Raw genomic sequence first — 27,779 nt, forward strand, 5'->3', positions numbered from 1 at the left:
AGATATGAATGTAATATTATTTAGTAATCTCAGATTATTATAACCTTAATAATTGCCAACTAACCTTTGAATTTTGTCTATAAAGTTAAAGTAAGTTGATTTTAATGAAAAATCCTCTCATACCATCACAGAATGCTAGAGCTATGCAAAAGAGTTTGGAGATTAACAGATCAGATCCTTTATCTTGAGAGAGACAGAAACTGAGGTCCATAATCAGTAAGAGGCTGACTCAATGTCATTCAGCTGGTTATATAACCCACACTAGTTATAAATTCCAGGTTTCGAAATGATAGCCCAATGATATTTCTTTCTTTCTATCTTACTTTCCTCTTACACACACACACACACACACACACACACACACACAATTTATATATTATGTTTTAAATGTACAATAAATATGAGGTACCACGTTTGGTGTGCTTTAGTTGAACGATATAATCTTTACAACAGTTTTAAAAAGGTAAATATTATAACCTTTTTAAGACAAGGACACTGAAGCTCAGATGGATTATGTTGCCCAGGACCACAAAACTACTAGCTGGCATCCAGGTCTGATTCCACAGCCAGTGCTCTTCCCTGCAATGGTCTGCCACAAGGTCTGGAGAGAAAGTGCTCTGCCCACAGGGAGCTCTGGTTACAGAGGAGGTTCCTTGTGTATGCCACCGGAGGTTCATGTTGAGATAACTGTCTGATTTTTCTTTGGGCTCTGGACCAGCTGGCTGTTCCACTGGGTTAGAAAGAATGTAAGAAAATTCTATTTCCTGGTGTAAAAAAGGTTTCCAAGTCTGGGTAGATCCTGCGATTGGTCTTTTGTGTCCTCATAATATAATCAAGGGAAAGGAAAACATTCAGTGCAAAGATATAGAGAAACTGAGGAGCAAAGGGACAAAATAGAATAATGATGCTTTCCTTACCTGACAAGGGTGCGTTCTAATATGCTAATGGTTCAATGGCTCAAGAAATACATTTCCTGACACCTGACAAATACATTTCCATGATCTTTCCTCTCTCACGTTTTTGCTTCCTTTCTTTTACCACACACTTTAAATTCTGTAGCTTCTGGCATCACAAGCCTAACCCTCTCTCCAGTTAGGGAGCTCTCTTAAGTCTTCAGTGTCTCTCTCCTGTACAACCATCTCATACAACAAGGGAGAGAAATTTCCAAAGCAAAGCCATTGCTTCCTGTTACAATCTATCAGTTCTTCCTCAAATTCCTTGAAAACAGGCCCCAGCTTAAATTTCCAGCTTTTTCTCTCCCCAGTCCCTCAAGTCCTCTGTAACTAATCCGGGCTTTCCCCTCCTCTGTGCTTTGGCTCACAGTGATGCCTTTATCTGGAATCCTTTTCTGTTTAATCTTTGGCTGTCTAAATTCAGTCTGTCCTTTAAGGCCCATCTCAAATGTAATCTCCCTTGCTTTTTCTGATTCTCCAAGATATAACTCCTTCATTCTCTATCCGACATAACACAGGGTATAACTCATAGGACTTGACATTCTGATCTATATTGCAGGTATAGTGTACCTGAACTGTCAGTTCCATTAAGATCAACTCTGTGTTACTAACCTTTGTGTTATATATAAGTAGCATCTAGAAAAGGCATTCATATTTGTAGTCAACGATAAAAAACAAAAATATTATTTGAGTAATTCAAATGAAATCAATTGTACTTCACTTTTTTCCCCTCTCTTTTGAATCAGTTAAAGAACTGGTCAAGGGAACCCAGAGAGTTTTTTGGTGTTTTTTTTTTTAAGGTACAGTTTCTTAATGGGGCACATGATTTTCTGGGTGCAGACACAACACTTGATAGACATCACTAGGTCAAAAAAGGTATGCTTGTGTTATGTAAATGACACTCAAAGAGAGACCCAAAAAGGCTAAAAAAACAACCTGACAACAATCTGTGATATGCTTTTATTTCTCGAGTTTCAGTTTTGTACAGATGAACACAGGAAGCTGTGAAGTTTTAAAACTAGAAACTGTACCGAGGAAGGACAAAGTGCATTTAAGACAATCAACTGACAAAATTTCAATGCTATTGCAAATCGGGTTGAATACGGCTACTAAGCTATTACTCCACACCCAAAGAAAATGTAGCTTTCTCCCTAGTTAGAAACAAAATTAAATATCTGGTAATGTTTCCTCCCACATTCTAAAGCTAATCAGAGAAGCCAGCGCCTCACGAAAACATCTCATAAAAGATCAGGAGATAATTCCTCCTACAGAGATCATGAATAACAAATCCGCGGGTTCCTGGCTGCAAGTACAACATTGTTGTTTACTTTGTAACTTTTTTTGAGGAGGAGAGGGGTAAAATGGAAAGGATGGGAGGAAATCAGTTTACACTGTAGTCCAACAAAATAACTTCACAGAATAAACACAACTCAAGCAAATTTTTTTAAGTGGACCTGTCGCACTTGGTAAGAACACAATAAGATGAACCGATCGTCTGAACAAAGGCGACAAACAGGCACCTGCAGCCTCTCAATCACTGAGCGAGGGTTTCCGCCCAAACCACCCAATTCTAGAATCGGGGAGAGCAGGCGGGGGTCCCCATTCCACCATGAGCTCCTTTCTCGGTCCACTGTAAATCCTGGGGCGACTGGGACCCTCGTCCCCGGGATGTGAGCTGGGAGCGGTCTCGGGGTTTTCAGACAAATCTCTCCTCCTACCCCACGTGACCGAGTGGCCATCAGCCGCGGAGAGAGAGACGCCGCCACGCACCAGCCTCGGGATACAAAGACTCGGTGCCGCCGGCGCATCCTCCGAGGACCGCGGGGCCGGCCGCGCTCAGCGTCTGCGGAGCTTGCGTAGGGGCCGCCGCCAGGCGCGCCGCTCCCGGGCCGCAGGGCGGTGCCGCGCAGCGCGGGCAGACGGGGAGGGAGCGCGGAGCGCGCGCCGCCAGCCCCGCGCGCTTGCTCATCCAGCGCCGCGGGAGCAGGGCCGCCGAGCCGCACGCGATCCGGCCGCAGCCGCCCGCGACCCGGCCGCAGCCGCCGGACCCTCGTCCGCCGCAGGGAGCCTCGCAGCGACGTGGACTAGGGTGAGGAGGCCGAGGCCCCCCAGCCCCGGGCAGGCCGAGGCCGGGCCAGCCCACACCCGCCTAGGCCCGGGCCTGCCCTTCCCCGACTGGCCCCTGGGTTCTCCCACACCTCCCCCGGGCCTTGCGTGGGCTACGGGGGCGCCGTGAGCAGCACTTACACCACGGCTCGGGAGATCATCCAGGACACCATCTTCCCGGAGGCAAGCACCCCACCTCCAGGGCGGGTGGGCGCCGAGCGCGGCGGACCAGGCGGCCAACGGCAGGCCGCGCGCTCGCCGGCTCCTCGCGCTTCCCGGGGCCGCGCTGGTGCCCTCGGGAGCTGGGCCGATGTGTGAGTGTGTGTGTGCGCGCGCGCGGCGGCCCGAGTCGCGAGGCGGTCGATCCCTCGCCCGTCCCCGCCCGCCGGCCGACCGATCCTCCGCGGAGCCAGCCGGCCCCGCCCCTGCGCTCAGCTGATAGGCGGCGGCGGCGGCGGCGGCGCGTTGGCGGAGGCCCGGTCTGGGCGGCGGAGCCCGAGGTTTGGGTAGGTGGGTGCGCGAGCGAGGGGGACCCTGGCCCGAGGTGAACGGTCTCGCGGCCGGGCCCCTGCGCTCGAATCCCCCCCCTCTTCCTCCGCAAGTCCCTGGGACGTCCACCCGGCGTGGAGGCGAGTAGTGGCAGGAGGCTGAGAAAGGGGGCTTTGAAGGTCGGGGTGGTCCGTGCGTGTGCGAAAACACAAAGTATAGCAAAAGTAGCAGGAACTCCGTGTCGCTTGGACTCGCCCGGACCAGGCCGTGGATTCCGAAGAGGCCAGATTTGGCGGCGTTATTTAGCCACATCCGGTGTCCTCCCTGTTCCCTGAGTCCCAGCGCCCTGGGCCACTTGAAAGTGCTGCATTTTAAGGGAAAAGGAGGGCGGATACCTGCACTGGCCTCAGGGTGTTCCAGGATCCTCTGGTGCGTGGTGCAATGCAGGGAGGGGCCGAGGAGGAAAGCATGGGATTTCCTGTTTGCAGCAGTGGGTGTAGTATTTTATTGATTACGCTCTCCAGGGCCTCTTAGGGCACCTTTCCATCCCCAAATCTGCAAAGCCAGTTTTACAGACACTCGTGTGAGCCTGCCAGATAGTCATAGTAAAGGCTGGGCCTAGGACTACTGACCTGTTCTGCTATTTTCAGTTGTCTGTTTTTGTGTGTTTTTTTTTTTTTTTTGCGGGGGGGGGGTGTTGGATTACTGGGTACACTTCGCAGTTCTTACAGATAGCATAATTCAGGAGGTAGAATTTTGAAACTTTTTTGGTGGCAGTACCAAATTGAGAAAATGACCTAAAAGTTTAGTCGTGTCTTTTTTTTTTTTAATTCTCAGTCAAGATAGGGAAAGATAATTCTAATGTTTAGATGGTACAAAGAATAATGGATGACATGTGGGCCTCGAGTCTTTAATTCAAGTCCAAGAAAATATAATAGCTTATTTTGTGGCCATACTGTAATTTACTCTTTTTGTTCCTCAGTTTCCCCATAGTAAAAAGAGGCTAATAATACTGTAGCCTACCTCTTGCCTTTTAGGGGTGACATGAGGCAATGCTAAATAACATGTTTAGGAAGTTCCCAGAGTTGCTTGGAAGAAAATCAAAGACACATAAGATTAAGATTATCCTGAGTTCTTTTAAATTCCCAGGGGTTCAATAGATTTAGTAATATTTTGATTATTTAAGAAATGAGCTCAGAAGCTGTTTTATACTCTTAAGTTGGGTTCTTTTTTGTTTACTCATATTAAGAATGTATTTTAATTTGAGGGGTCTTGCTAATGAAAATTTGTGTTTGTTCAGAATCTTATTTTTGGCTATTAGCATTATTTGGGGATCAGGTGTGCCAAATAAGCACCAGTTTTCTGAAAAATCTTGCGCAATAAAAACTCAAAATCATTTGAATGGCATTCAAATCCCTCCATGAACAGGTCCTGAAATTTTTTTTATAGCTTTAATTTTACTGTCTTCTCAACTAATATACCTTTCCCTAGCTCTCTTCTCGGAGCCAAGTTGTTTTTTCATGCTCAGTGACTTTTTTTTTCCTTTAATGATTTTCTCCCCATTCTCTGTCAGAATCCTCCCCCCCTCCCCCCCAGTGTTCTATGCGGTGGTGATGGCCTTGATTTTCCTCAGTAAGAATTATTCATATTTTTTCTTGGCTCCCATAATTTATTACTTGAGTTTCTATTTAATGCCTGTGCCAATCTACTTTATATTATGGCTATGTTTTACTGATGTCTAATCTACTGGATGGTAAAATGTTTGAGGACAGGTATAGTATATTAGATATCTTTGTGTTTTCCCAGTGTCTAGAATAGGGTAATTGCCCAATAAAAGTTTGAATAATATTAGTTACTCTCTGAAGTATCACAACTTGACAAAATTTCAGCCATGTACAGTGTAAGTCTCTTAAAGATCTAAGTCTTTCCTGTCTTCTTAATTTGGGGGTCATCATTCTGAATATAAATTATTTCACTGCATCGTAATATAGTAATGTGTACCAAGTTGTTATGTTGTTGAGTCGACCTCTACACCCCAAAAAGCCTAGGTAGTGTTTATTCCCTTTTGATACATTGGGAACTGAGGTTTAGATAGCTCACTGCCAGTGACCTCATATCTCATAGGAAACAGAACTGAAACTGTAGTCCATGCTTCCTGTGCGTTCTTTACGTTATACTCTGACTAGAGGCCCAGTACACGAAATTTCGTGCACGGGTAGGGTCCCTAGTGGCTGCCGGCTGCTGGCTGGGGACTTCCTTCGTTCTGCGCCACCTCCTGGTGGTCAGCACATGTCATAGCAAACGATCGAACTCCCAAGGGGACACTTTGCATATTAGGTTTTTATATATATATAGATAGGTGAATTGTGCCAAGGCAGTGGGTCCAGTTGGGGAGTGCCCTCTAGGGGGACGTTGGGAGACATTTTTGTTGTTATTGTTGGAACGACAGGGGCTAATCAATAGCATTTAGTGGGCAGGTTTCAGGGATGCTATAGTTTTTTGCAGTGTGTGAGCTGTCCTGAACAAAGAATGTCACAATGTGTCCTGCATGGTTTAGGAATATCCTGCCTGACATCTGTGTACTATTTGTAATTATGTGAACTTAGAGCCTCCATTTTACATACAGACTCATGGTTTTAACTGAGACTGAATTGTCCATTGTTTATTTCCACATGCAACCCATGTGTGAAAGAAAGATTTATTTTCTTCACAACTTGACCAAGAGTTGACAGTTTTGAAAAATTGCATCACAAACAACTTTGCATTTATAGCTGTCACGTGTAGCTACTAATTACATTTATGTCTTCTAGTTCAGTTTTGTTTCAGGATTAATATTGAAATACATATTATCTTATAAATTATTTCCATTTCCCTTTTCCATTTACATTTTATTTAGGGTATATGGATTTTTTTGAAGTCCATAGGAATATTGTTTTTAATTTCATGTCAGGGTGACAAAGCAGAAGTTGGAAAATATTTTTTGGAAGGGGGAAATCAAGTCTGATGTGATTGAGTATTGTTGGTCTAAACTAAGAGTAATTTCATCTGAGGAGGAACCTCTCATGAAAAGTGCTTAGATTTTAATAGTGGGTGTTTCTAATCTTTGTATATTTGGGCTGTGCCTTGGATAGTTGAGATTACTCGTAGGTGGCCATTAAATAAGTGCTTCATGGTGCAAGGCTAGGCTCTAGAGACAATGGAACAAAAGGAAATACATTACCAGCTGCTCAGAAGCTTTTAAAGTGTGGTCTCATTGGCGTACTTGAGATCATTTCCTGTATTCAAGATAAAAATTATTTGTTTAAATACTAAACTTCTCATATACCACTAGTATTCATTTGTTGTGTTATGAAGTGCTTCCTTCATTGTGTTCTGCAAAGATGATTTTCATTGGGTATTGAGTTGAATCATGGTGGGAGGTAGCAAGCATATTTAGGGCAAAAGGAGACATATTTCTACTACCAGTAACAATCTGTCTCCTGTTAAATGGGGATGATAATGTTATGTAAATTAAATGCCAAGGGTTTTAAAACCTAAAGTAATTAGACCATATTAAGAGAATTGCTTTCTTTTTTACATCTTCATTTAACAGTGTTCCTGGGGGAGTATGTGGAATATGCATCTTCTACATGTTAAAGGAGTTCATTTATTAGGAAAAGAAAAGAGTGTGAAAGTACCTAGATGAGTAGGTAGTGAGAGCAGAATTACAGGGCACAGAGATAGTATCTAATCTAGTAATTATTAATGAGTATGTTAATGAGACTAGATACTGGGTCACCTTCCCATTTTTAGTGGAGGAGTATTTTCAAGTGCTTGAAAGTATTTTTATTGGGAAAAGGCTAAAATTACTAAACGAGTCTACCTTTAATAGTTGTTTAGAAACTAGTGTGAGGGAGGGGATCTTAAAGAGAATGACTTATAAGACAAAACCTGTTCTTTTTCCACCTGCTGCTAGATGAATATTTCTTCTGTCTTGGCCAATCAGCATTATGGTATTATGGTTACCACAGAGGTCACATTTGGCATCTGACATTGAAATCAAATTATAAAAGAAACTAGAGGCCCAGTGCACAAATTTGTGCACCAGTGGGGTCCCTCAGCCTAGTTTGCGGGATCGGGCTGAAACCTGCTCTCCAACATCCTCTGAGGGGGTCCCAGATTGCGAGAGGGCGCAGGCCAGGCTGAGGGACCCTACTGGTGCAGGGTGGGGAGGGATGCGGGAGGTTGGCCAGCCAGAGAGGGACTACTGGAGGGCTCCAGGGCACGTCCAGCCTGTCTCGCTCAGTCCGGATTGACCAGACCCTAGCAACAGGCCAACCTACCAGTTGGAGCTTTTGCCTCCTGGTAGTCAGTGCTCGTCATAGCGACTGGTCGACTGTCTGCCCCTGGTGGTCAGTGCATGTCATAGCGATCAGTTGAGCGGCCTTAGCATATCATTAGCATATTATGCTTTGATTGGTTGAACCGATGACCAGACACTTAGCATATTAGACTTTTATTATATAGAATAGTTTTGAAAATATAACAATCAGATTGCAGAGAATAGAAAGATTAAATTCTGACTTAAGTATTTTACTACAGATATTAATAGAAAAATATAGTTACTAGCCAACAATGAAGAAAGCAAAATTCATCTGTGATGCCTGGATCTATGGAACACACATAGTAAGGAATCAAGCATATCTGAGGTTCTTATAGATTTGAGGTAGTAGCTTTACTTGCAACAATTAAGAGCTTTTTCCACATTCAGGGTAAAAAAATGGTTTTGTGTTTGATTATATTAAATGGCAGAAATATCTAGTTCAAGACATATTTGAAACATTTGCACTATTCATTTAAAGTAGACCAGATTAGTTCCCAGTTTTAAAATTTAGGTAGATCTATAATTTCAGGTATTATGGGGTTACAGTATAATTTGCAGAAAGCTGCAATTTTATGTTTTTGAGCGTTAATTCAAAGCACATGGAATAAAATTTAAAAGGGTAAACAATGAAGTTTGTTGTCTTTTATTGCCTGTCTTCAGTTATCCAGTTCTCTTCAGAGGCTATCTGTATAACCACTGTATTTTTTGGTTAGTTTGTTTGTTTTGCCAGAGTAATGTCTAGAAACAGATTCAAATATTATAGGTATTTAGTCTAAGACAGTGGTCGGCAAACTCATTAGTCAACAGAGCCAAATATCAATAGTACAACGTTTGAAATTTCTTTTGAGAGCCAAATTTTTTAAACTTAAACTTCTTCTAACACCACTTCTTCAAAATAGACTCGCCCAGGCCGTGGTATTTTGTGGAAGAGTCACACTCAAGGGGCCAAAGAGCCGCATGTGGCTCGCGAGCTGCAGTTTGCCAACCACAGGCCTAAACTAAGTAGGGAAAGGAAAATACTCAATACCATCCAGCTCTAGCCTTCCACTTGGAGGAAGGGAAAAACCCAGTTTGAGCCACTCTTGCCATATATGTAGGGTAAGGGAAATACATAATTCTAACCTCCCCCAGCTATCCTGTTTCATGGAAGGGAAGTGGGGAGGTGGGGACTGAAATATTGGTGAAGCTCACAGTCTAGAGAGGTACAGGGTCACTGAAAGACTGAGACCTAATCATAGAACTCTAGAACGGCCCATTCCCCCACCATACCAGTACATTACTAAAGACCTATTTGCCACAGTTCCCCGTATCCAGTGCATCATGTCTACCTTTCAACAACAGCAACAAAAAATTACAAGGCATACTGAAAGGCAAAAAATACAGTTTAAAGAGAATAAGCAATCATCAGAATCAGAGTCAGGTATGGAAGGAATGTTGGAATTGTTAAAGCAGGAATTAAAACAACAACAACCATAATGGTATTAATAAGTTTAGGATTTTAGTGGAAAAAGTAGGCAACATACAAAAAATAGATGGATATTGTAAGCAGAGAGGTGTAAATTGAAAGAAAGAATACAAAAAGTTAGAGATCAAAATAGTATAACAGGCCCTGGGTGGTATTGCTCAGTGTTAGAGTATTGGCCCTCACACCGAAGGGTCAAGCCTTAGATTTCTGGTCAAAGGCATGTATCTGGATTGCAGGTTTGATCTCAGGCCTCGGTCAGGGTGCATGTGGGGTGCAACCAATCTGTGTGTCTCTCTCACATACAAATATCTTTCTCTTCCTCTCTCTCTCTCTCCTCGCTCTTCTCACTTTCTCCCTCCACTCCCATCTTCCTCCCTTCCTCCCACACTCTAAAAAAGTCAATGGAGCCCTGTAGTGAACCCCTTTCACGTCCCGTGTGGTTCAGGGGTCAGGTTCAGAGTTCGGGCTCTGGAGGAGGCCGCATACAAATGAAAGAGACTAGAAAATATTATTTTGGAAATATTGGGGGCCAGGCCGGAGCCCAACTCAAGGGTAAGGACTCCACCTCGCTCTGGCCTTGCGATCCCTTTTATTAAGACTATGGAATACACCCATAGCCTTTAGGCAGGCAATTCCAATAATAGCCAATCAGCAAGAATTTACATAAGACTAAAAGGTGGAAGTTGCTTTAGCTACCATTGTCTCAACTAAACTGTGGGTGGTTGGCTCTGACCTTTCAGAGCTTCAAGGTTGACCAGTCTTCCGGGTTTCTTGTCCACACCTCTCTGCTAGTGAGGACAATGGGCGGCTTCCAACGGAGCCCTAGCTGGTTTGGCTCAGTGGGTAGAGCGTCAGCCTGTAGACTGAAGGGTCCCAGGTTCGATTTCGGTCAAGGGCACATGGCCAGGTTGCAGCTAGATCCCCAGTAGGGGGCATGCAGGAGGCAGCTGATCAATGATTCTCATCATCGATGTTTCTATCTCTCCCTCTCCTTTTTTCTCTGAAATCAATAAAAATATACATATTTCTAAGAAGCATTGGGAAAAAATATTCTCGGGTGAGGATTAACAACAACAAACAGAAATGAAGTATACTTCTGACAGGCCCATTACTGGACTTGACAAGGCTCAGGAAAGAACCCCTGAACTTATGAATGTGACAGTAGGATATTCCAAAACTGAAAAGCAAAGAGGAAAAAAAAAACCACAAAAAATGGGGGCAGAGTATCCAAAACATGGGACAACTACAAAAGACATAGGGTGCATGTAATGTGAATGCTAAAAGGAGAAGAAAGAAAAGAAGAGAAGCAATATTTGAGTCAATAATGACAGAATATTCTCAGATTAATGTTAGACACCAAACCACAGATCTAGAAAGCCTCACCAAACAGGATATATGTAAAAACAAAACAAAAACTAAAAATAAAAATAAAAAACCAAAAAACTACACCTAAACATAATGTATTCAAACTTCAAAAAATTGATTAAAAGAAAAAATTCTTGGAAAAAGCCATAGGAAAAAATCCCGCCTTACCTGTAGAGGAACAAAGATGAGGATTACAGTAGACTTTTCCTCAAAAACCATGCAAGCAAAAAGAGAGTAGAGTAAAATAAAGTATTCAGAGAGGGAAAAAACATACCAATGTAGAATTCTGTAACCTGTGAAATTATACTTCAAAGGTGAAGGAGAAATAAAGACTTCTCAGACAAACAAAAATTGAGGGAATTTATTGCCAGTAGACCTGCATTGCTGTGTTAAAAGAAGTACGTCAAAGAGAAGGAAAATTTTACACATCAGAAACTGATTTACATAAAAGAAGAGCATTGAAGAAGATATAAGTGAAGGTAAAATAAAAACTTATTCTTCTTGTTCTTAGTTGCTCTAATAGAAGACAGTTCAGAACGATAGTAGCAATGTATTTGATTGTGTGTGTGTGTGTGTGTGTATGCATACATATACATTTGTATACGTGAAATGAATGAAAGCAATGATATGTGATGGAAAGGAAGAATTAGGAATATTTTGTACTTATAAGGTACTTTGCACTACCTGAGTAGCAGTGTAGTGTTATTTGAAAATGGATTTAGATTACTTGTAATTGTGTATTACAAACTCTAGGACACCACAAAAAAAAAGTATAATTGATATGTTAAAAGAGGGGAGAAAATTGAATCACAGTATGCTCAATTGAAATCACAAAAGCCCTGGCGGTGTGGCTCAGTTGATTGGGCATCATCTCATATACTGAAAGGTTGCCAGTTAGATTCCTGGTCAGGGCACATTCCTGGGTAGTGGGCTCTATCCCCTGGAGGGTATGCAGGAGGTAGTCGATTGAAGTTTCTCTCTCCTTCTTCCTTCCTCTCTCTTTAAAAATCAATAAAAATATTTTTTAAAAGATGCAAAAAGCAAAGTCTACAAAAGGCAGAAAAAATGTGGAAAACAAAAATAGGAACAATAAGCAGAAAACAGTATGGTAGCAAATATGGTAGGTGTTAATCCAGCTACATCAATAATCATCTCAGTAGACTAAATATATACATTAAAAGATACATTATCAGGGAGGATTAAAAAAACTAGATTTTACCATATTTTGTCTACAAGAAACCTACTTTAAAAACATACAGATTAAACATAAAGGAACAGAGGAAGATATATGCTAGCACTAATCAAAAGAAAGTGGAAATGGCTATATTAATTTCAGACAGCAGATTTGTGAGCAAGGAAAGTTATTAGGGATAAAGAGGGCATTACATATGATAAAGGGGTCAATACTCCAAAAAGGCATAACAATCCTTAATGTAGAAATAGGGGAATCTTGCTATTATTAGAGACTAACAGTCCTCTCAGAATTTAGACAGATCCAGCAGGCAGAAAATCAGTAAGGACATAGTTGAACTCAACAGCACTTTCAGTCAGCTAGATATAATTGACATAATCTATAGACTACAGATTACACATTCTTCTCAAACTCTCTTGGACCATTCATTCACCAATATAGACCTCTTTCTGGGTCATAAAACACCCCTTATCAAATATAAAAGCAAAAATCATAACATCTGTTCTCAGACCATGGTGGATTAAACTAGGAATCAATAACAGAAAAATAGTTGGAAAATTCTCAACTACTTGGAGGTTAAAAGACATACTTCTAAAAAGCACATGGGTCAAAGAAGAAATCTCAAGAGGGATGGAAAAAATGGTTTGAACTAAATGAAAATGGAAATATAACTTAATAACTTTTGTGGGATACAATTAAAGCAGTGCTTAGAAGGAAATTTATAGCATCCAATTCATATATTAGAAAATAAAGATCTAAAATCAGTCATTTAAGTTTCTGTTTGAGGAAACTAGAAAAAACAAATTAAGTAAGCAGAAGAAAAATAATAAGAATTAGAGCAGAAATAAATTGAAGGTAGGAAATGAATAGAGAAAAATCAACAAATTCAAAACATGGTTCTTTGACAAGATCAATAAACAGTCTCTAGGAAGGATAAAAGAGAGAAGGAATAAATTGCTAATATCATTTAATGAAAGAGAGGACATCACCACAGATTCAATGGATGTTAAAAGTATAATAAAGGAGTATTATGACCACCCTATGCCCACAAATTTGATAACCTAGATGAAATGGGTCACTTCCTTGAAAATCACAAGAAGAAATAGACAATCTGAATATGAGTAGCCTATGTCTATATCTATCTATATAGATATAAAAGAAATGGAATCAATTATCTTTAAAACAGAAAGCACAATGCCCAGATGGGTTCATTGGTAAATTCTACCAAACACTTAAAGAATAAATTATACCATACCCCTACAATCTCTTCCAGAAGACAGAAGCAGAGGGAATATTTCCATATCATTCTATGAAATCAGCATTACTCTGGTAACAAAAGAAAACTACAGACCCAATATCGTGAACATAGATAAAAAAAACCTCAACAAAGTATTAGTCAGTTGAATCCAACAATGTATAAAAATAATTATTTACCATGACAAAGTGGGATTTATCCCAGGTAGGCAAGGTTGGTTAGCATCTGAAAATAAGTTAATGTAATTCATCACATTAATAGTCTAAAGGAGAAAAATTACTTGATCATATCAATAGGTGCAGAAAAAACATTTAACAAAATCCAGCACCCATTCTCTCTCTCTCTCTCTCTCTCTCTCTCTCTCTCTCTCTCTCACACACACACACACACACACACACACCCCTCAGTAAATGAGAAATAGAGGGGGACCTTCCTCACCTTGATAAAGAACATTTACAAAAAGCATACAGCTAACATTATACTTAATGAAAAACTGGAAGCTTTTCCACTAAGATCAGGAATAAGGCAAGGATGTCCCACCATTGCTCTTTTGCTTTTTAAAAAAAAAAAAATGTTTTCATTGATTTCAGAGAGAGGAAAGGAGAGGGATGAGAGAACATCATCAATTGGTTGCCTCCTGGACGCCCCCTACTGGGGATGGAGCCTGAAACCCAGGCATGTACCCTGATTGAGAATGGAACTGGGACCTCCTGGTTCATGGGTTGATGCTCAGCTGCTGAGCCACACTGGCCAAGCCCACTATTGCTGATTGAAAAGGAAGAAATAAAACTTTCTTTGTTCACAGTTTTCTTTCTATATGATCATCTATATAGAACATCCTAAAGAATCAACAAGAATATTCCTAGATTATAAATAATACAATAGCAAGTTTCAGGACACAAAGTTAATATACAAATGTTAATTTTTTTCTGTATATAATCAGAAAACAAGTAGAATTTGAAATTGAAAGCACCATATTTTAGTGTCCCCCCAAATGAGTTACTTAGGTATAAACTTAACAAAACATGTATAAGATCTATATGATGGAAACTATAAAATTCTGATGACAGAATGAAAGAACTAAATTGCGGGGGCCTGAAGCGGTGGGGGCCAGACATGGCGGGGATCTCCCTTTTCCGCGTCCCGCACGGAAAGAGAGATGAACGAACCGGTTCTAAGTGGAGGCGGCCAGGGATTGAGAAATAATAGAAATAAAGAAAACAAGACGCAGAAATAGATTCATGAAGCTGGGGCTGGGTGGGACGCCATCTTTCCTCTCTCATGGAGAGGCAGCATGATGACCACGACGAGCCACCCAGCAGGTTTATTTTATATCCCAAAAATCCAGGAAGTAACACCAAAACTTAGGATCAAAGGAGCTTATTTGCATTCTTAACTAGGCCCTAGCATTACTGGATTTACATACCTGGACCCGCCCCTGCTGACACCTGGGCTGCTCTCTACACTAAATCAATGGAGAGTTATTCCATGCTCATGGCTGGGAAGACTCACTATTGTCAAAAGGTCATTTTTTTCAATTTGATCAATAGATTCAGTAAAATACGAATCAAAATCCCAGCAAGTAATTTTGTGGATATTGACAAACTGATTCTAAGGTTTATATACTGAGGCACAAGATGCAAAATAGCCAATTCGTATTGAAGAAACAGAACAAAGTCAGAGAACTGACACTACCTGACTTCAAGACTTAATATAAAGCTACTTTAGTCAAGATCATGTGGTATTGGTGAAAGCACAGATAAATACTAGTGGATCAGTATAATAGAATAGAAAGCCCAGAAATAAATCCATTTAAATAGAGTTAACTGACTTTAGACACAAAGGAGCAATGATAATACATTAGAGCAAAGTTAGTCTTGTCAACAAATAGTGTTGGTACTACTGGATATCTACATGCAAATAAATAAATCTAGATATAGACCTTATGTCCTTCCCAAAATTGACTAAAAATGTATCATAAACTTAAATGTAAAATGCAGCACTCTAATAAAACTCCTAGAAGAGAACATAGAAGAAAACCTAGGTGACCTTGAGTATGGTGATGAATTTTAGGTACACCACCAAAGGCATTATCCATGAAATAAATACTTGATAAAGCTGGACTTTATTAAAATTAAAAAATCTGCTCTGTGGAAGACACTATCAAGAGAATAAGATATGCCACAGATTGAGAGAAAATATTTGCAAAAGACATCTGATAAAAAAATGGTCCAAAATATGCAGGGAACTCTTAAAACAATTAGGAAAAAAAAACCTGATTTAAAAAATGGGCAAAAGTCCTGAAGATATACAGATGGCACACATATCAAAAGACGTTCAACATCACATATTAGGGAATTGCAAATTAAAATGAGATACACTTATTAAAATGGCCCAAATTTGCCTGGCCAGTGTTGCTCAGTGGTTGAGCGTCAACCCATAAACCAAAAGGTTGCTGGTTCGATTCCGGGTTAGGTTACATGCCTGGGTTGCAGGCTTGATCCCCAGTGGGAGTGTGCAGGAGGCAACTGGTCGATGTTGCTCTCTCATTGATGTTTCTATCTCTCTGTACCTCTCCCTTTCTCTCTCTCAAATCAATGAAAAGAAACAAACATATTTTTTTTAAAAGGCCAAAATCCAAAACGGTAACATCACCAAATGCTGGCATAGATGTGGAGCAACAGGATCTCTTATTCATTGCTGGTGAAAATGCAGAATGATCTAACAGATCCAGCATTCACACTCCTTGGTATTTAGCTAAAGGAGTTGAAGAGTCATGTCCACCCAAAAACCTGCATATGGATGTTTATAGCAGCTTTATTCATAGCTGCACAAACTTGGGAGACAATCAAGATTCTTCAGCAGGTGAATAGATAAATAAACTGGTATACTGAGATAATGGAATATTAATCTGGGTCAAAGAGAAATGAGCTATCAGGCCATGAGAAGCCTGGAGGAAACTTGAATGCATATTACTAGGTGAAAGAAGCCAATCTGAAGAGGTTGTATACTGTATGAGTATAACTATATGACATCCTGGAAATAGAACTACGTAGACAGTAGAAAAATTTGTGGTTGCCAAGGGTTAGGGGTGAGGGAGGGGATGAAGAGGTAGAACACAGAGGATTTTTAGGGCAGTGAAGTTACTACATTGATATAAACATGTCATTGTATATTTATTCAAACCCATTGAATGTACAGTACCAAGAGTGAATGCTAATATAATTAATTCATGGGCTTTGGGTGATAATGATATGTCAATGTAGGGTTATCCATTGTAACAAATGTACCACTGGTGGGGGAGGTTGTATGTGTGGCGATAGAAGGTATATGGGAACTCTCCTTTCCTCTTGATTCTTCTGTAAACCTAAAACTGATCTAAAAAAAATGAAGTTATTGAGGTGTATCCTCTGTTTAGTTCCAATAAACTTTTATTAAAAAATTTTAAATTAAGTTTATTAATGAAAAAATAAATCTCAGAAAAATGCACAAAGGCAATTTACAAGTGGCAGGACATACTATTCCTAACTAGAGCTAACACATGGTCCAAATTCAGAACTGGATCTTGTTCGAGAAGCATAGTTCAGCACCAAAAGTTATTAAAAAGGAATTCCATTTGTTCTTAATGAGCATTAAAAGGAATTTAATTCATAACCAGATTAATAATAATTATAAGGTCTTTTCTCCTCATTTCTCTTACTGCCCGGGAGCTTCTTGCAGCTCAGACTCTTAAAGCTTTTTCCTCAAATCCCAGTTAACAAGGTTGCCCTCCCCCTAACATTCCTTACTGTTTCCTTTGTCACATTGATCAACTTAGTATCAGTAAGTCATTCCTTATTAGGAAAGGAAAAATAAGTGGAGGGAGGAAGGCTGTGGACATTCACATGTTAATAAATTTTTCCATGTCACTAAGAAATATTCAGGCCCCTTGACATCAAATCTTTGTCTCTTAAGAGCTATGTTATTTTGCATAGGTTGCTTAGCTCTAGACTTAGTTTTCCCATCTGCAAAATGAGTATACTAATAGTACCTACTTCAGGAAGTTATTTTGAGAATCACATGAAATAAGCATTGGCATATAGCTTGATACATAGTACGACCTCAATGATTATTAACCATTATTCTATTTTTATAAATGTTACTGCTATTTAGAGCTATGCAGCTCATATTCCTGAAATTGTATTTCAGATTTTGGATTCAAAGTTTGATCTTTTTATCACCAAGTATTGATTCCCTCTTCTTTAACCCCAAGAAAGATAGAGTTGAGCAAAGAATTTATTATATTGGCAATTGTAGGTAGAGAGAGAATTGAAGAGTTGGCAAGTTTTTAAAGCCTCTGTCCTAAACAACAACAACAAACACAGCTGTTTTCCATTCACTGAGCACAGGATGAGAGGAAACAGACTTCAACTTTTAGTAGTGAGTGGATTACTGAGGTGCCATAATGAGCTGCTGCTGATGTTTTAGAAGTCACCTTATGATGGAATAGTAAGTGTGCCGTGCCAGCACAGCCAAGGATTCGGCGAGACTGAGGGAGGGCCGGTGAAGGATGAAGAAAAGACAGACAAAGAGAATAAGCTGGGTCTAGGTGGATCTTCTGTGCCTGGCTGAGGCCACAGAACAGATCCAGACTGTAAACTGATGTTTTATTTTATAGTCAGAGGCAAACAAGGTAATTTACAATGTTCTTATAAGTTTCACTTGTTTTGGCAGCACTTGCTGCACCTCCCACAGCCCATTAGCTACCCAGGAAAGATCTAGGGAGCAGTCACAAGATCAAGCTTAATTATGCTTAGAGGGCTGTGCCCTCCAAGCTGGGACTTGTTTGCGACTTTGCCAGCAGGTCAGTCCGAGGCTTAACCCTATAACCGCTCCCTACAAGTAAGGAGATAGAAAGAATAAAATTGGCAAGTTTGGTGAAAAATAATTCTGACCTTAAGTGTCTTTCATGCATTCCATTAAATTGGAACACATTTTATAATTGGAACTAGAGGCCTGGTGCATGAAATTCGTGCACGGAGTGGGGGGTGGTACCCTCAGCCCAGCCTGCACCCTCTCCAATTCGGGACCCCTCAGGGGATGTCCGACTGCTGGTTTAGGCCTGATCATGGGGATTGGGTCTAAACCGGCAGTCGGACATCCCTCTCACAATCCGGGACCACTGGCTCCTAACTGCTCACCTGCCTGCCTGCCTGCCTGATTGCCCCTAACTGCCCCCCCCGCCCCCCCCCCCCCCCCCCGCTGGCCTGGTCGCCCCCAACTGCCCCCCCTGCCGGTCTGGTCACTCCTTACTGCCCCCCCTGCCGGCCTGGTTTTCCCCAACTGCCCCCCCCTGTGGGCCTGGTTGCCCCATGCAGCCTGCTGCTTGGTCATTTGGTCGCCCCTCGCTAACCCCCCTGCCGGCCTGGTCGCCCCACGCAACCTGTTCGGTCATCCATTCGGTTGTGATGGTCACTTAGGCTTTTATTATAGATAATATAAAAATTTATGTCTGTAAATGAATAAAGTATGTTTTCTAGGTAGCCATTGGCATGTTTTGTTGTTTTTTTACCAGGGGAAGAATAACTGAAATATTATAAACTCTATCCATAGCATCCAATAAGGTGACATTGAAGTGAGCTGATAATATGGGCATTCATGTGTCCTGATTAATTTACAGTGTTTAGCAGGTCCACGAGTCCAGAAACTGAGTTCAAGCTCTGACCCTTCCTCTTATTGACTGGGAATCTTGAGCAAGTTGCTCAGTTTTTTATTCTTTTCATCTTCATCAATATACTACTTATGTCTCAGGCCTTGCAACATTTTTTATTTTTTATTCATGGAAATTTTGGATATATACAAAAGCAGAGAGTAGTAAAGAATCCCCATGTATTCAACAACTAATTTCAACAATTATGAATGCATGACCAACATTGATTCATCATTACCCTCACTGACACCCCCCTGCCTAAGATTATTTTGAAGCAAATTGTATAACTTAATCTCTGAATATGTTTATATATCTCTCTAGAAGATAGGCCTAGCCTCCCTCCCTCCCTCCCTTCCTTGGTACCATTATCCTTTCCTTCCCAAAGAATCAAAACAAAATCATAACCTTTTAATATTACCAACTATCCAGCATCCATATTTCTTCAATTACTGTGTATATTTTTTTCCGTTGTGGAAAAAATAGTTTGTTTGCTTCTTTTGAGATAAAAATAATGTCTGTGCATGCCGAAACCGGTTTGGCTCATTGGATAGAGCGTCGACCTGCCGACTCAAGTGTCCCAGGTTTGATTCCGGTCAAGGGCATGTACCTTGGTTGCGGGCACATCCCCAGTAGGGGGTGTGCCAGAGGCAGCTGATCGATGTTTCTCTCTCATCGATGTTTCTAACTCTCTATCCCTCTCTCTTCCTCTCTGTAAAAAATAAATAAAATATATTTAAATAAAAAAAAATGTCTGTGCAGTGTTCTGTCTCTTAAATTCTTTTAATCTGTAAGTTTTTCTTTTCTCCACCTCCCCCCTATTCCCTGTACTTTTTTTGTTGAAAAAGTTTGGGTTATTTATTCTAGCGTTTCCCTTAGTCTTGATTTTGTTAATGTCATACCAGTGGTATCATTTAACATGTCCCTCTGCCCCTGCATTTCCTACAAATTGGTAGTTAGATTTAGAGGCTTGATCAAATTCAGATTTGAGTTTTTTGGCAAAACTACCTCATAAGTTGTATTGTATATAGGCACATAATGTCTCTTAGCCATTGATGGTCATTGCATAAATCCATTAAGTCATCAGGAGTTGCAAAATGGTGGTATTCTTATTTTATTTCTTCCTGATATCTAATAACCAGAATATTTTAAAAGAGAGATATTTCCCTTTGTCAGTTATTTATTACCCTAAGGTAAAGTTTGAATAGGAAAGGAAGGATAAATGCTCAGATATTTACTTTCATTTATCAATTTTGAAACTAATGAGTTGGTTTCTTAGGATCCTCTACGGATGATGAAATAATTCTAGTATTTTTGGAATTCAAAAATTTAAAAATATTTGATGTTTTAGTCCATTAGTTTACTTATTGATGTTCATATTGGCTCTTCAAGTTGACATGACCTTAGTAGTCCTTGATTGCTTCTTTTTTTTTGGTATGATACGACACCCCAGGATCATCCTGTAAATGTCCTGACCCAGACCTGGCATCAGCTGTTTGCTCAAAAAATCTTGGTATTTAGAGACTACAATCTGGGTGCTATTCGTACTCATTGTTACTTAATTTTTCAGTGAACAGATCCAAAAAACAAGTTTTTAATTATTTGTTTTTAATGCATAGACACTGTACTTGGCACTTGGAGAAGCAGATAAAAAACGTGGTCTTGACTTTGTTAATAAATCACAGTGATATAAATGCTAAAATATTTGGCTTTGTTATGAAAGCTCTTAGGAGGCTGATCCTACATGGAGTGGGAAGGGGGGGGGCATCAAGTAATAGCACTTTACCTGAGCTTTGAGGAATAAAGTGAAGAGAAAGTACTTTTGAGGGTGAGCCTTTGTCTTTGCAACAGAGACCTGACCAGTATGAACCTCAATTTCCTCTTTTATAAATATTTTACTTTTCTTCAAGTTTTCTCTTTAGTCATAATATGGTATACTTTTGAGCATTTGTCCATGTATTTTGATAGGACAAGATTCCTTGAAGGGAAATTGCTGAGTTCAGGAGTACATACATTTTAAACTTTGTTATATATACTGCCAAATTGCTCTTAGAAAAGGTTATAACAATTTACAACGTTTACTAACAGGAGACTTGTGCTCATTTCTTCACACCCCCAACAGTAAAATCTTATTTTTTAAAAATTTATTTCAGAGAGGGAGAGAGAGAATAATTGACTGGCTGCCTCCTGCAGGCTCCCTCCTGGGGATTGAGCCCACAATCCAGACTGTGCCCTGACCGGGAATTGAACCGTTATCTCCTGGTTCATATAGGTCGATGCTCAACCACTGAGCCATACCAGCTGGGCAAAGCTAAATTATCTTTTACTTGGTATCACATTGTTTTGGTTCTTAAACAGAATATCAAAGGAACTAAAATATGTTTGCTTCTGAAAAGTATGGACTTACTATGATGACATTTTAAATTTAAAATATTTTTAGCACTTTTGGAACCTAGAAACTGATTTTATAATGGAGCTTTATAATCCTTTAATGTGGGTCAGTAATTTTCCATACAGTAGGTCCTTGGGTTACGTCGGAGATCCGTTCCTATTGCGCGACTTAACGCGATTTTCACTGAAAGTGGAAACCAACCTACATAAGCACCTACGTCACTCACATGGAGCACATACACAGCAGTAATGAAGTGAAACAGTAAAAAAAAATTAAAAGAAAGATAACAATTCCTGACCTTTACCTGTGGTAAATAAATAATAAAAAACATAAAGCACATATATACATACGTTGAAATGATGGAACTTTTTTTTTATTATAAATACCGTAAATGGGAGATGGTGATGTAACCTGAGGACTGTCTGTATTTTGAAAAAAAGTTCAAAGTCAGGATACCCAGAAATCATATACCCGGCTTTCTTACCAGTTATAGGAGGAAAAAACTTCCTGACTTCTCATTTCTCTCACATTCTCTCTCTCTCTCTCTTTTTTTTTTGAAATGTGAACTAGACATCTGGATTAGAAAGAAAACATCCCTAATGTAATTTGGAAGCCTTCTAATATTAACAGCCTTTTTTACCTTTATATGTCTTTATTACTTCCTTTCGTAGTGGTCACGTGTGTGGTCTATGAAAATAGTTAGCCCATAAATTAATTTATGTGTGAGAGCAGAACATTTATGTTCTCTTCTTTAGGTGCTGTTGACTTTATTACTTAAAAAATCTGTACTTTCGGAAAGTAGAACTTAGTTTCTACTTAAAAATAGCCTGTGATTCTTACATAGGTGTCAATCTAGATTTTATTTAAAATTTTCTTCTGTAAATACATAATTTTACTAGCTCCCCATGCCCAGAGAATTTTCTTGAATTATGGATGGTGTTGAAAAAAAGAAGATAAGGGAAATAATAAAGAAGAGATAGAAATTGAAAGAAAGAAATCCAGACAATTTTAAAATCATTTCCCCCCTCCCCTCCACACAGATACTTAAACAGAAAGCTAACACTTTTATCTGACGCATCCCTTAAAATGTTACTGTTACCTAGCATCATATTTTAGTCAGGATCTCACAGCTAAAACAATGTGGAGACTTTAGTTAATATTGGGCAAAACTGTGGTGGGTTATTTGTCTGAATGATTTTCAATTGCTTTGATCCCTCCCCACCCCCTCTGCACCATCCCAGTTTGGACTTGCCATTTTGAGCTTGGTGTATAAAAGTATAACTTTTTTTCTTGTATTTTTAATGATTATTTGTATTTTACTAATTAACTTTTTAAAAATGATCTTTTAATTCTATAATATAGAAGAAAACTTCCCTTCTCTTTGTTAATTTTGTCAGACTTCTGTTCATATCAGAAGAAAACTTTTTATTTGAAGATTCAGCTTGTCTTTCAAATAAAAGGTGTAATTACTCTATGTATTATTTAAAAATAAACTCTCTATAAGGGCGAGGAATTTCTTCTAGGTTGCATTTTCCTTTTCTTTTAGTTTTCTTTTAGAATGAATTCTCTTTTGTGGTAACAAATAGCTGTTTCTGAAGTTGGCAAGAAAACTTCCTCTTGGGACTCCCATAGAAGTGTTGTGGCAGCTATCTGATTCAACTGCTTAGAAAGCTCTCTGAAAGTTTCCTTATTTGTCTGGAAAGAGTCTGGAGCCCAAACCTGCTTTTTCCCCTGAGGAGGATTGTAGCTCTAAGCTGATGTGGGAACAACTATGAAAGATTCTGTGGTGACAGTGTGAAATGGGGCATAAATTTAAATTTTGTACTCCAAAGCAAATTTTCAGACACAGTAAAGAAGGGGCTCTTTATGGTACAGATAGGCTTGGGCAGTTTTTATATTCATATCCACCTTTTTAGGAAACCAAGAGAAAGGAAAGAAAAGGAAGTTCTTCTTTTCTCATTTTTTAAATTTTAAACAGTCCACAACTAATATGACTGCTGTAAAGGAGGATAGGGAGTGGAGATGCAGATCTTCTTATAAAAAGTAAAATCGTAGGTCTTTGTATAATATTTTAGTGAATACTAATTACCTTATGTTATAATATTATAAATAAATATCAAAGTGCATCCTGAAATTATTTTGAATCAGATTGAGTGGAGTGGAGAAAAGGGTCAGTAATGAAAAATAATGGGGGGGGGGGGGGGAGGTTAAGGTGGTGATGAAAAAGAGGAGCTGTAATCGGCCCTAACCGGTTTGGCTCGGTGGCTAGAGCGTCGGCCTGCGAACTGAAGGGTCCCAGGTTCGATTCCGGTCAAGGGCATGTACCTTGGTTGCGGGCACATCCCCAGTAGGGGGTGTGCAAGAGACAGCTGATCGATGTTTCTCTCTCATCGATGTTTCTAACTCTCTATCCCTCTCCCTTCCTCTCTGTAAAAAATCAATAAAATATATTAAAAAAAAAAAAGAGGAGCTGTAATCGTGAAGCAAAATGAGAAAGGTAAGAGAAATGATAGAAGTGGAGTAGTTAAGAAAAAGAATGGCTCCAGTTTTCTCCATCTAATGAGTAAATTCTTCTTTGCCAACTTTTGGGCTTCCCTGTAGATCATAGGGCGAGGTAATTTACCAGCTCATTGTCTCAGTTTTCTTAATTCTAGGGTTGATAAACTAGTACTTTATCTGTAAACCCCTCATTATGGGTGCCTTGCAGGTGATAAGTGCTCAGTAAATGTTAGCTGTTATTATTACCATCACTATTGTTATTTTTTTAAAAAATCTTTATTGTTGAAAGCATTACATAGGTCCTCCTTTTCCTCCCATAAACCTCTTCCAGCCCACTCCCGTCCTCCCTCTGCCCCATAGTCTGTGTCCACGGGTTATGCATATATGCATACAAGTTCATTGGTTGATCTCTTCCCACCAACCCTTCCCTGCCTTCCCTCTGAGGTTCAACAGTCTGTTTATGCTTCTATGACTCTTGAGTCTATTTTTGATCATCAGTTTATTTGGTTCATTAGATTCCACATGAGTGAGATCATGTGATACTTAACTTTCTTTGACTGGCTTATTTCACTCAGCATAATACTCTCCAGGTCCATCCATGCTGTTGCAAATGGTAAGAGTTCTTTCTTTTTTATTGCCTTGTAGTATTCCATTATGTAAATGTACCATAGTTTTTTTTATCCACTCATCTTATTTTTGTTATTATACCTTTTTTTTTTTAATTGATTTTTTACAGAGAGGAAGAGAGAGAGACAGAGAGTCAGAAACATCGATGAGAGAGAAACATCGATCAGTTGCCTCCTACACACCCCCCACCGGGGATGCGCCTGCAACCAAGGTACATGCCCCCGACTGGAATCGAACCCAGGACCCTTCAGTCCGCAGGCCGACGCTCTATCCACTGAGCCAAACTGGCTTCGGCTATTAATACCTTCTTTACTCATGTATTCAACAAAAAAATGTTTATTGGACTACTGTATTGGAAGTTGAAGCTTCCTCATGAAGCTTCCATTCTTGTTAATACGACGGATATAAACTAGCAGATAGTTATAGATTGTGCTGAATGCTAAAAAGGAAATAGAGAAGTGAGGAAGGAAAAATAACAGAGGTGGTCACTATAGGTGAGGGTGTCTGAGAAGTCCTTTCTGAAGAGGTGGTGATTTAGCTGAGGCCCAAAGATTGAGAATGGGAAAGTGCATTCCAGCAAAGGGCACAGCATGTTCAAGACTCAGAGGTTGGAGGCAGCTCTGCACATTTGAGGACTACAACGTGGTAAAAGTGCGCTTGGACCATAGAAAACAAAGAAGATGTTCTGAAAGGGTCTGTGGCCCTCTCTCTGCTTTCTTCAGCAAGCTCCAATGGCTCATGCATCTTGCCTGATATATTATTAGTGCTACCTGAGGCTCTGAGAAAAGATCAGACCGGTGGCCACACTGGGAGGAATGTTAGAAGATCTCCATAGCTATCCCTCTCAGGTTCGTCAGCAAGCCAAGTTTTATTTATTTTTTTTAAAGCTTTAGTATACTTAAAAAATATATATGTTTTTATTGATTTTAAAAAGGAAGAAAGAGAAAGGGAGAGAGAGAGAGAGAGAGAGAGAAAGAGAAACATCAATGAGAGAGAAACATCAACCGATCCTGCAACCCTGGCGTGTGCCCTGACCAGGAATTGAACCTGTGATCTCCGGGTGCATGGGTTGATGCTAAATCACTGAGCTACACTAGCTGGGTACAAATAAAAAGAGACTAATGCATTTGTCTCTTATTGACTTTTCAATTGAATAGGATACTTTATATGGTAAACTAGACTTATAATTGGTGGTTTTTAAAAATGGCTTTTGTAATTGGTATATTTTTATATAAATGTTAATTAATTGTCTTATTTGCTTTATCCTTTCAGTCAGTATCACATAATAATTCTTGGCCTACTGAGAATATTAAATTTTCAAAGTTGCATGAACTCTTTAAAGTGTTGTGTAGAATACTCAAAAAATTTTACTATAGTAATTAGACAGTGGTCTTTTGTCATATTTAATACCTAATGCATTGCAAATTGTCTAGAAGCTTTTAAAAACATAGGTAGGTTCAACTATTTTATTATTTATTTGATAGCCTAGTTTATAGCAGAGGGCAACAAAGAAAGTACATTACTTTAAAATTTTAACCTGCTTGTAGTGGAAAAAATATTTATTTGTAAATATTAGTTTGTCTTTTCCCAGTCTCCCTTGGTTTATGCAGTTAATTTTTGATAAATTATTTAAAATGTTATTCTTTTGGGGAAGACCAATGGCTTTTTGGTCATCACCTTGCCTACTGAAACTTGCCTCTTATTTCTTTCTGTCATAGGTGGTTTTTTGTTTTTTCTTTCCATGGTCATGCAGTATGGTGTCTACTCCTCACTGTCTATTGCCAATTCCAGAGCATTATTTCTCCCTCTTGTGAAAATCCCAGTACCTTGAGGTTCATGCCTCCCAATCATACCACTTTCTTCCCTTCCTCATTCCCATTGCCTATTGAAGAATAAAGCTCACTGTTTTGCCTTCTATTCTTGCCATCCCTCTAGTATCTTTTGCATTCAAGTGTGTGGCCCATCCAGCAATATAATTTCTCATTTCCTTGCCATCATCTCTAGCAACTTTTAGTTATATATTTTTCTTATAGTAATTTCCAAAGATAAACATTAGCCCTTTCAGTCACTTTGAATGCTCCACCTCAGAAATATGAATTTGATTCCACTCTATCATAGCCTCTTACCTTTCTAGTTTTCTCACTCAGTTATTCCTACTCCATTAATTAATTAATTAGTTAATTAATTAATTTTTAAGGAATCTAGCAGACTGTCTTCTATCTACCTTTTAGGCTCCTCACACATACATTTTTATATAGCAGTTAAAAATTGTATATTGAAGCACACTGTACACACAGAAAAGAGTACATATAATCAATAGGAAGACCTATCTTTCTGAACCATTACTTCCATCTTTGCTAATCTCTTTTTAAAAATATCAGTATATTTTCTTGGCATTTAAGATAAAGCCTGGCATAGAAGGACCTCATAGATTGTCTCCGAAACTTCTGGCCTTATTATCCATCACTGCCTTCTCCAGGTATACTTTAGATTTTCCTGCCTTTGCACTCACCCAATAGGAATGTCCTCTCATTGGTGACATATCAGCTATTGAGGCATTTCAAATACAGAAGCCACTTTGCCCTTCCTTCTCAGGTTCCTTATGTATTAAACTTTTTTCTTACCTACCTTCATGGTCTATCACCTTAACTCTAATCTCTGCCTTCAATTATCTTGTCTCATTATCTTTCCATGGATGTATCTAGGAAATTTCCTAACCTAGATGCTTCTCACCCAGGGTTTCTCAACCTCAGCACTGTTAACACTTTGGACCAGATAATTTTTTGTTGTGGGAGTCTGTCTTGTCTACTGTAGGATGTTTAGTAGCCTCCCTGGCCTCTGTCCAATAGCAACTAGATGCAGATTGTGACAACCAAAATTGTCTCCTCCCCCCCCCCCCCCCCCACTCCACCCTCCTTGATTAAGAACCATTAGTTTAATTGTATGCCTTATTTATTTTTCACATGTATTCTTGATGAAAAATCACACAGATCATGTAACCATAAATTTGTGTTTTCTGATTCAGCCAGGTCCTTAATTGTGCCTGGCAGTCCTTTAATACTTTCATAGAGTTATTTCTTTATTGTCCCAAACTTCCCATCTCATTATCTTCCTCTTATTCTTAGCAGGTGACATTGTCTTCTCTTCAAAGAGAAAAGAAGACAGAATTGTTAGATTTGTTCTACCTCAACTTTGTGATACCAACCATGAGCTTACCTGCATTTAACTAATTTTGTGAACTTGGTCTTTAACTTCAAGTGTTATCTTTGCTGATGTAATGGCTGTCATGAATTTAGTATAATGCCTTGCCAATAAGTGTCAGATGGTGGGGGTTGGGGAATGTCAGAGCTGGAAAAGGGGATGCTGCTACATATAAAGTGCAGAGAA

At 39.6% G+C, this 27,779-nt stretch overlaps 2 protein-coding genes across 3 annotated transcripts in view; one reads left to right on the forward strand and one right to left on the reverse strand.

Annotated features, from left to right (window-relative positions):
- The window catches only part of REEP3 (receptor accessory protein 3), an 82,827-nt gene extending 79,391 nt beyond the window's left edge, over positions 1-3,436 (reverse strand). Inside the window, exon 1 of the mRNA XM_079793553.1 lies at positions 3,201-3,436. Coding sequence (XP_079649679.1) covers positions 3,201-3,232 — 32 coding nt within the window. The 5' untranslated portion in view covers positions 3,233-3,436. The remainder of the gene's footprint in view (positions 1-3,200) is intronic.
- JMJD1C (jumonji domain containing 1C) overlaps positions 2,638-27,779 on the forward strand; it is a 244,456-nt gene continuing 219,314 nt past the window's right edge. The window contains exon 1 of one of the 2 annotated variants that reach the window (XM_079793546.1): positions 2,638-3,042. The gene's annotated coding sequence lies outside the window, so the exon portion shown is untranslated. Of the gene's footprint in view, positions 3,043-3,512; positions 3,566-27,779 lie in introns of those variants that run through there. The other variant, XM_079793547.1, reaches the window with a different exon arrangement.

Source organism: Cnephaeus nilssonii (assembly GCF_951640355.1).
Source record: "Cnephaeus nilssonii genome assembly, chromosome: 16".
NCBI classification, from domain to species: Eukaryota; Metazoa; Chordata; class Mammalia; order Chiroptera; family Vespertilionidae; genus Cnephaeus; species Cnephaeus nilssonii.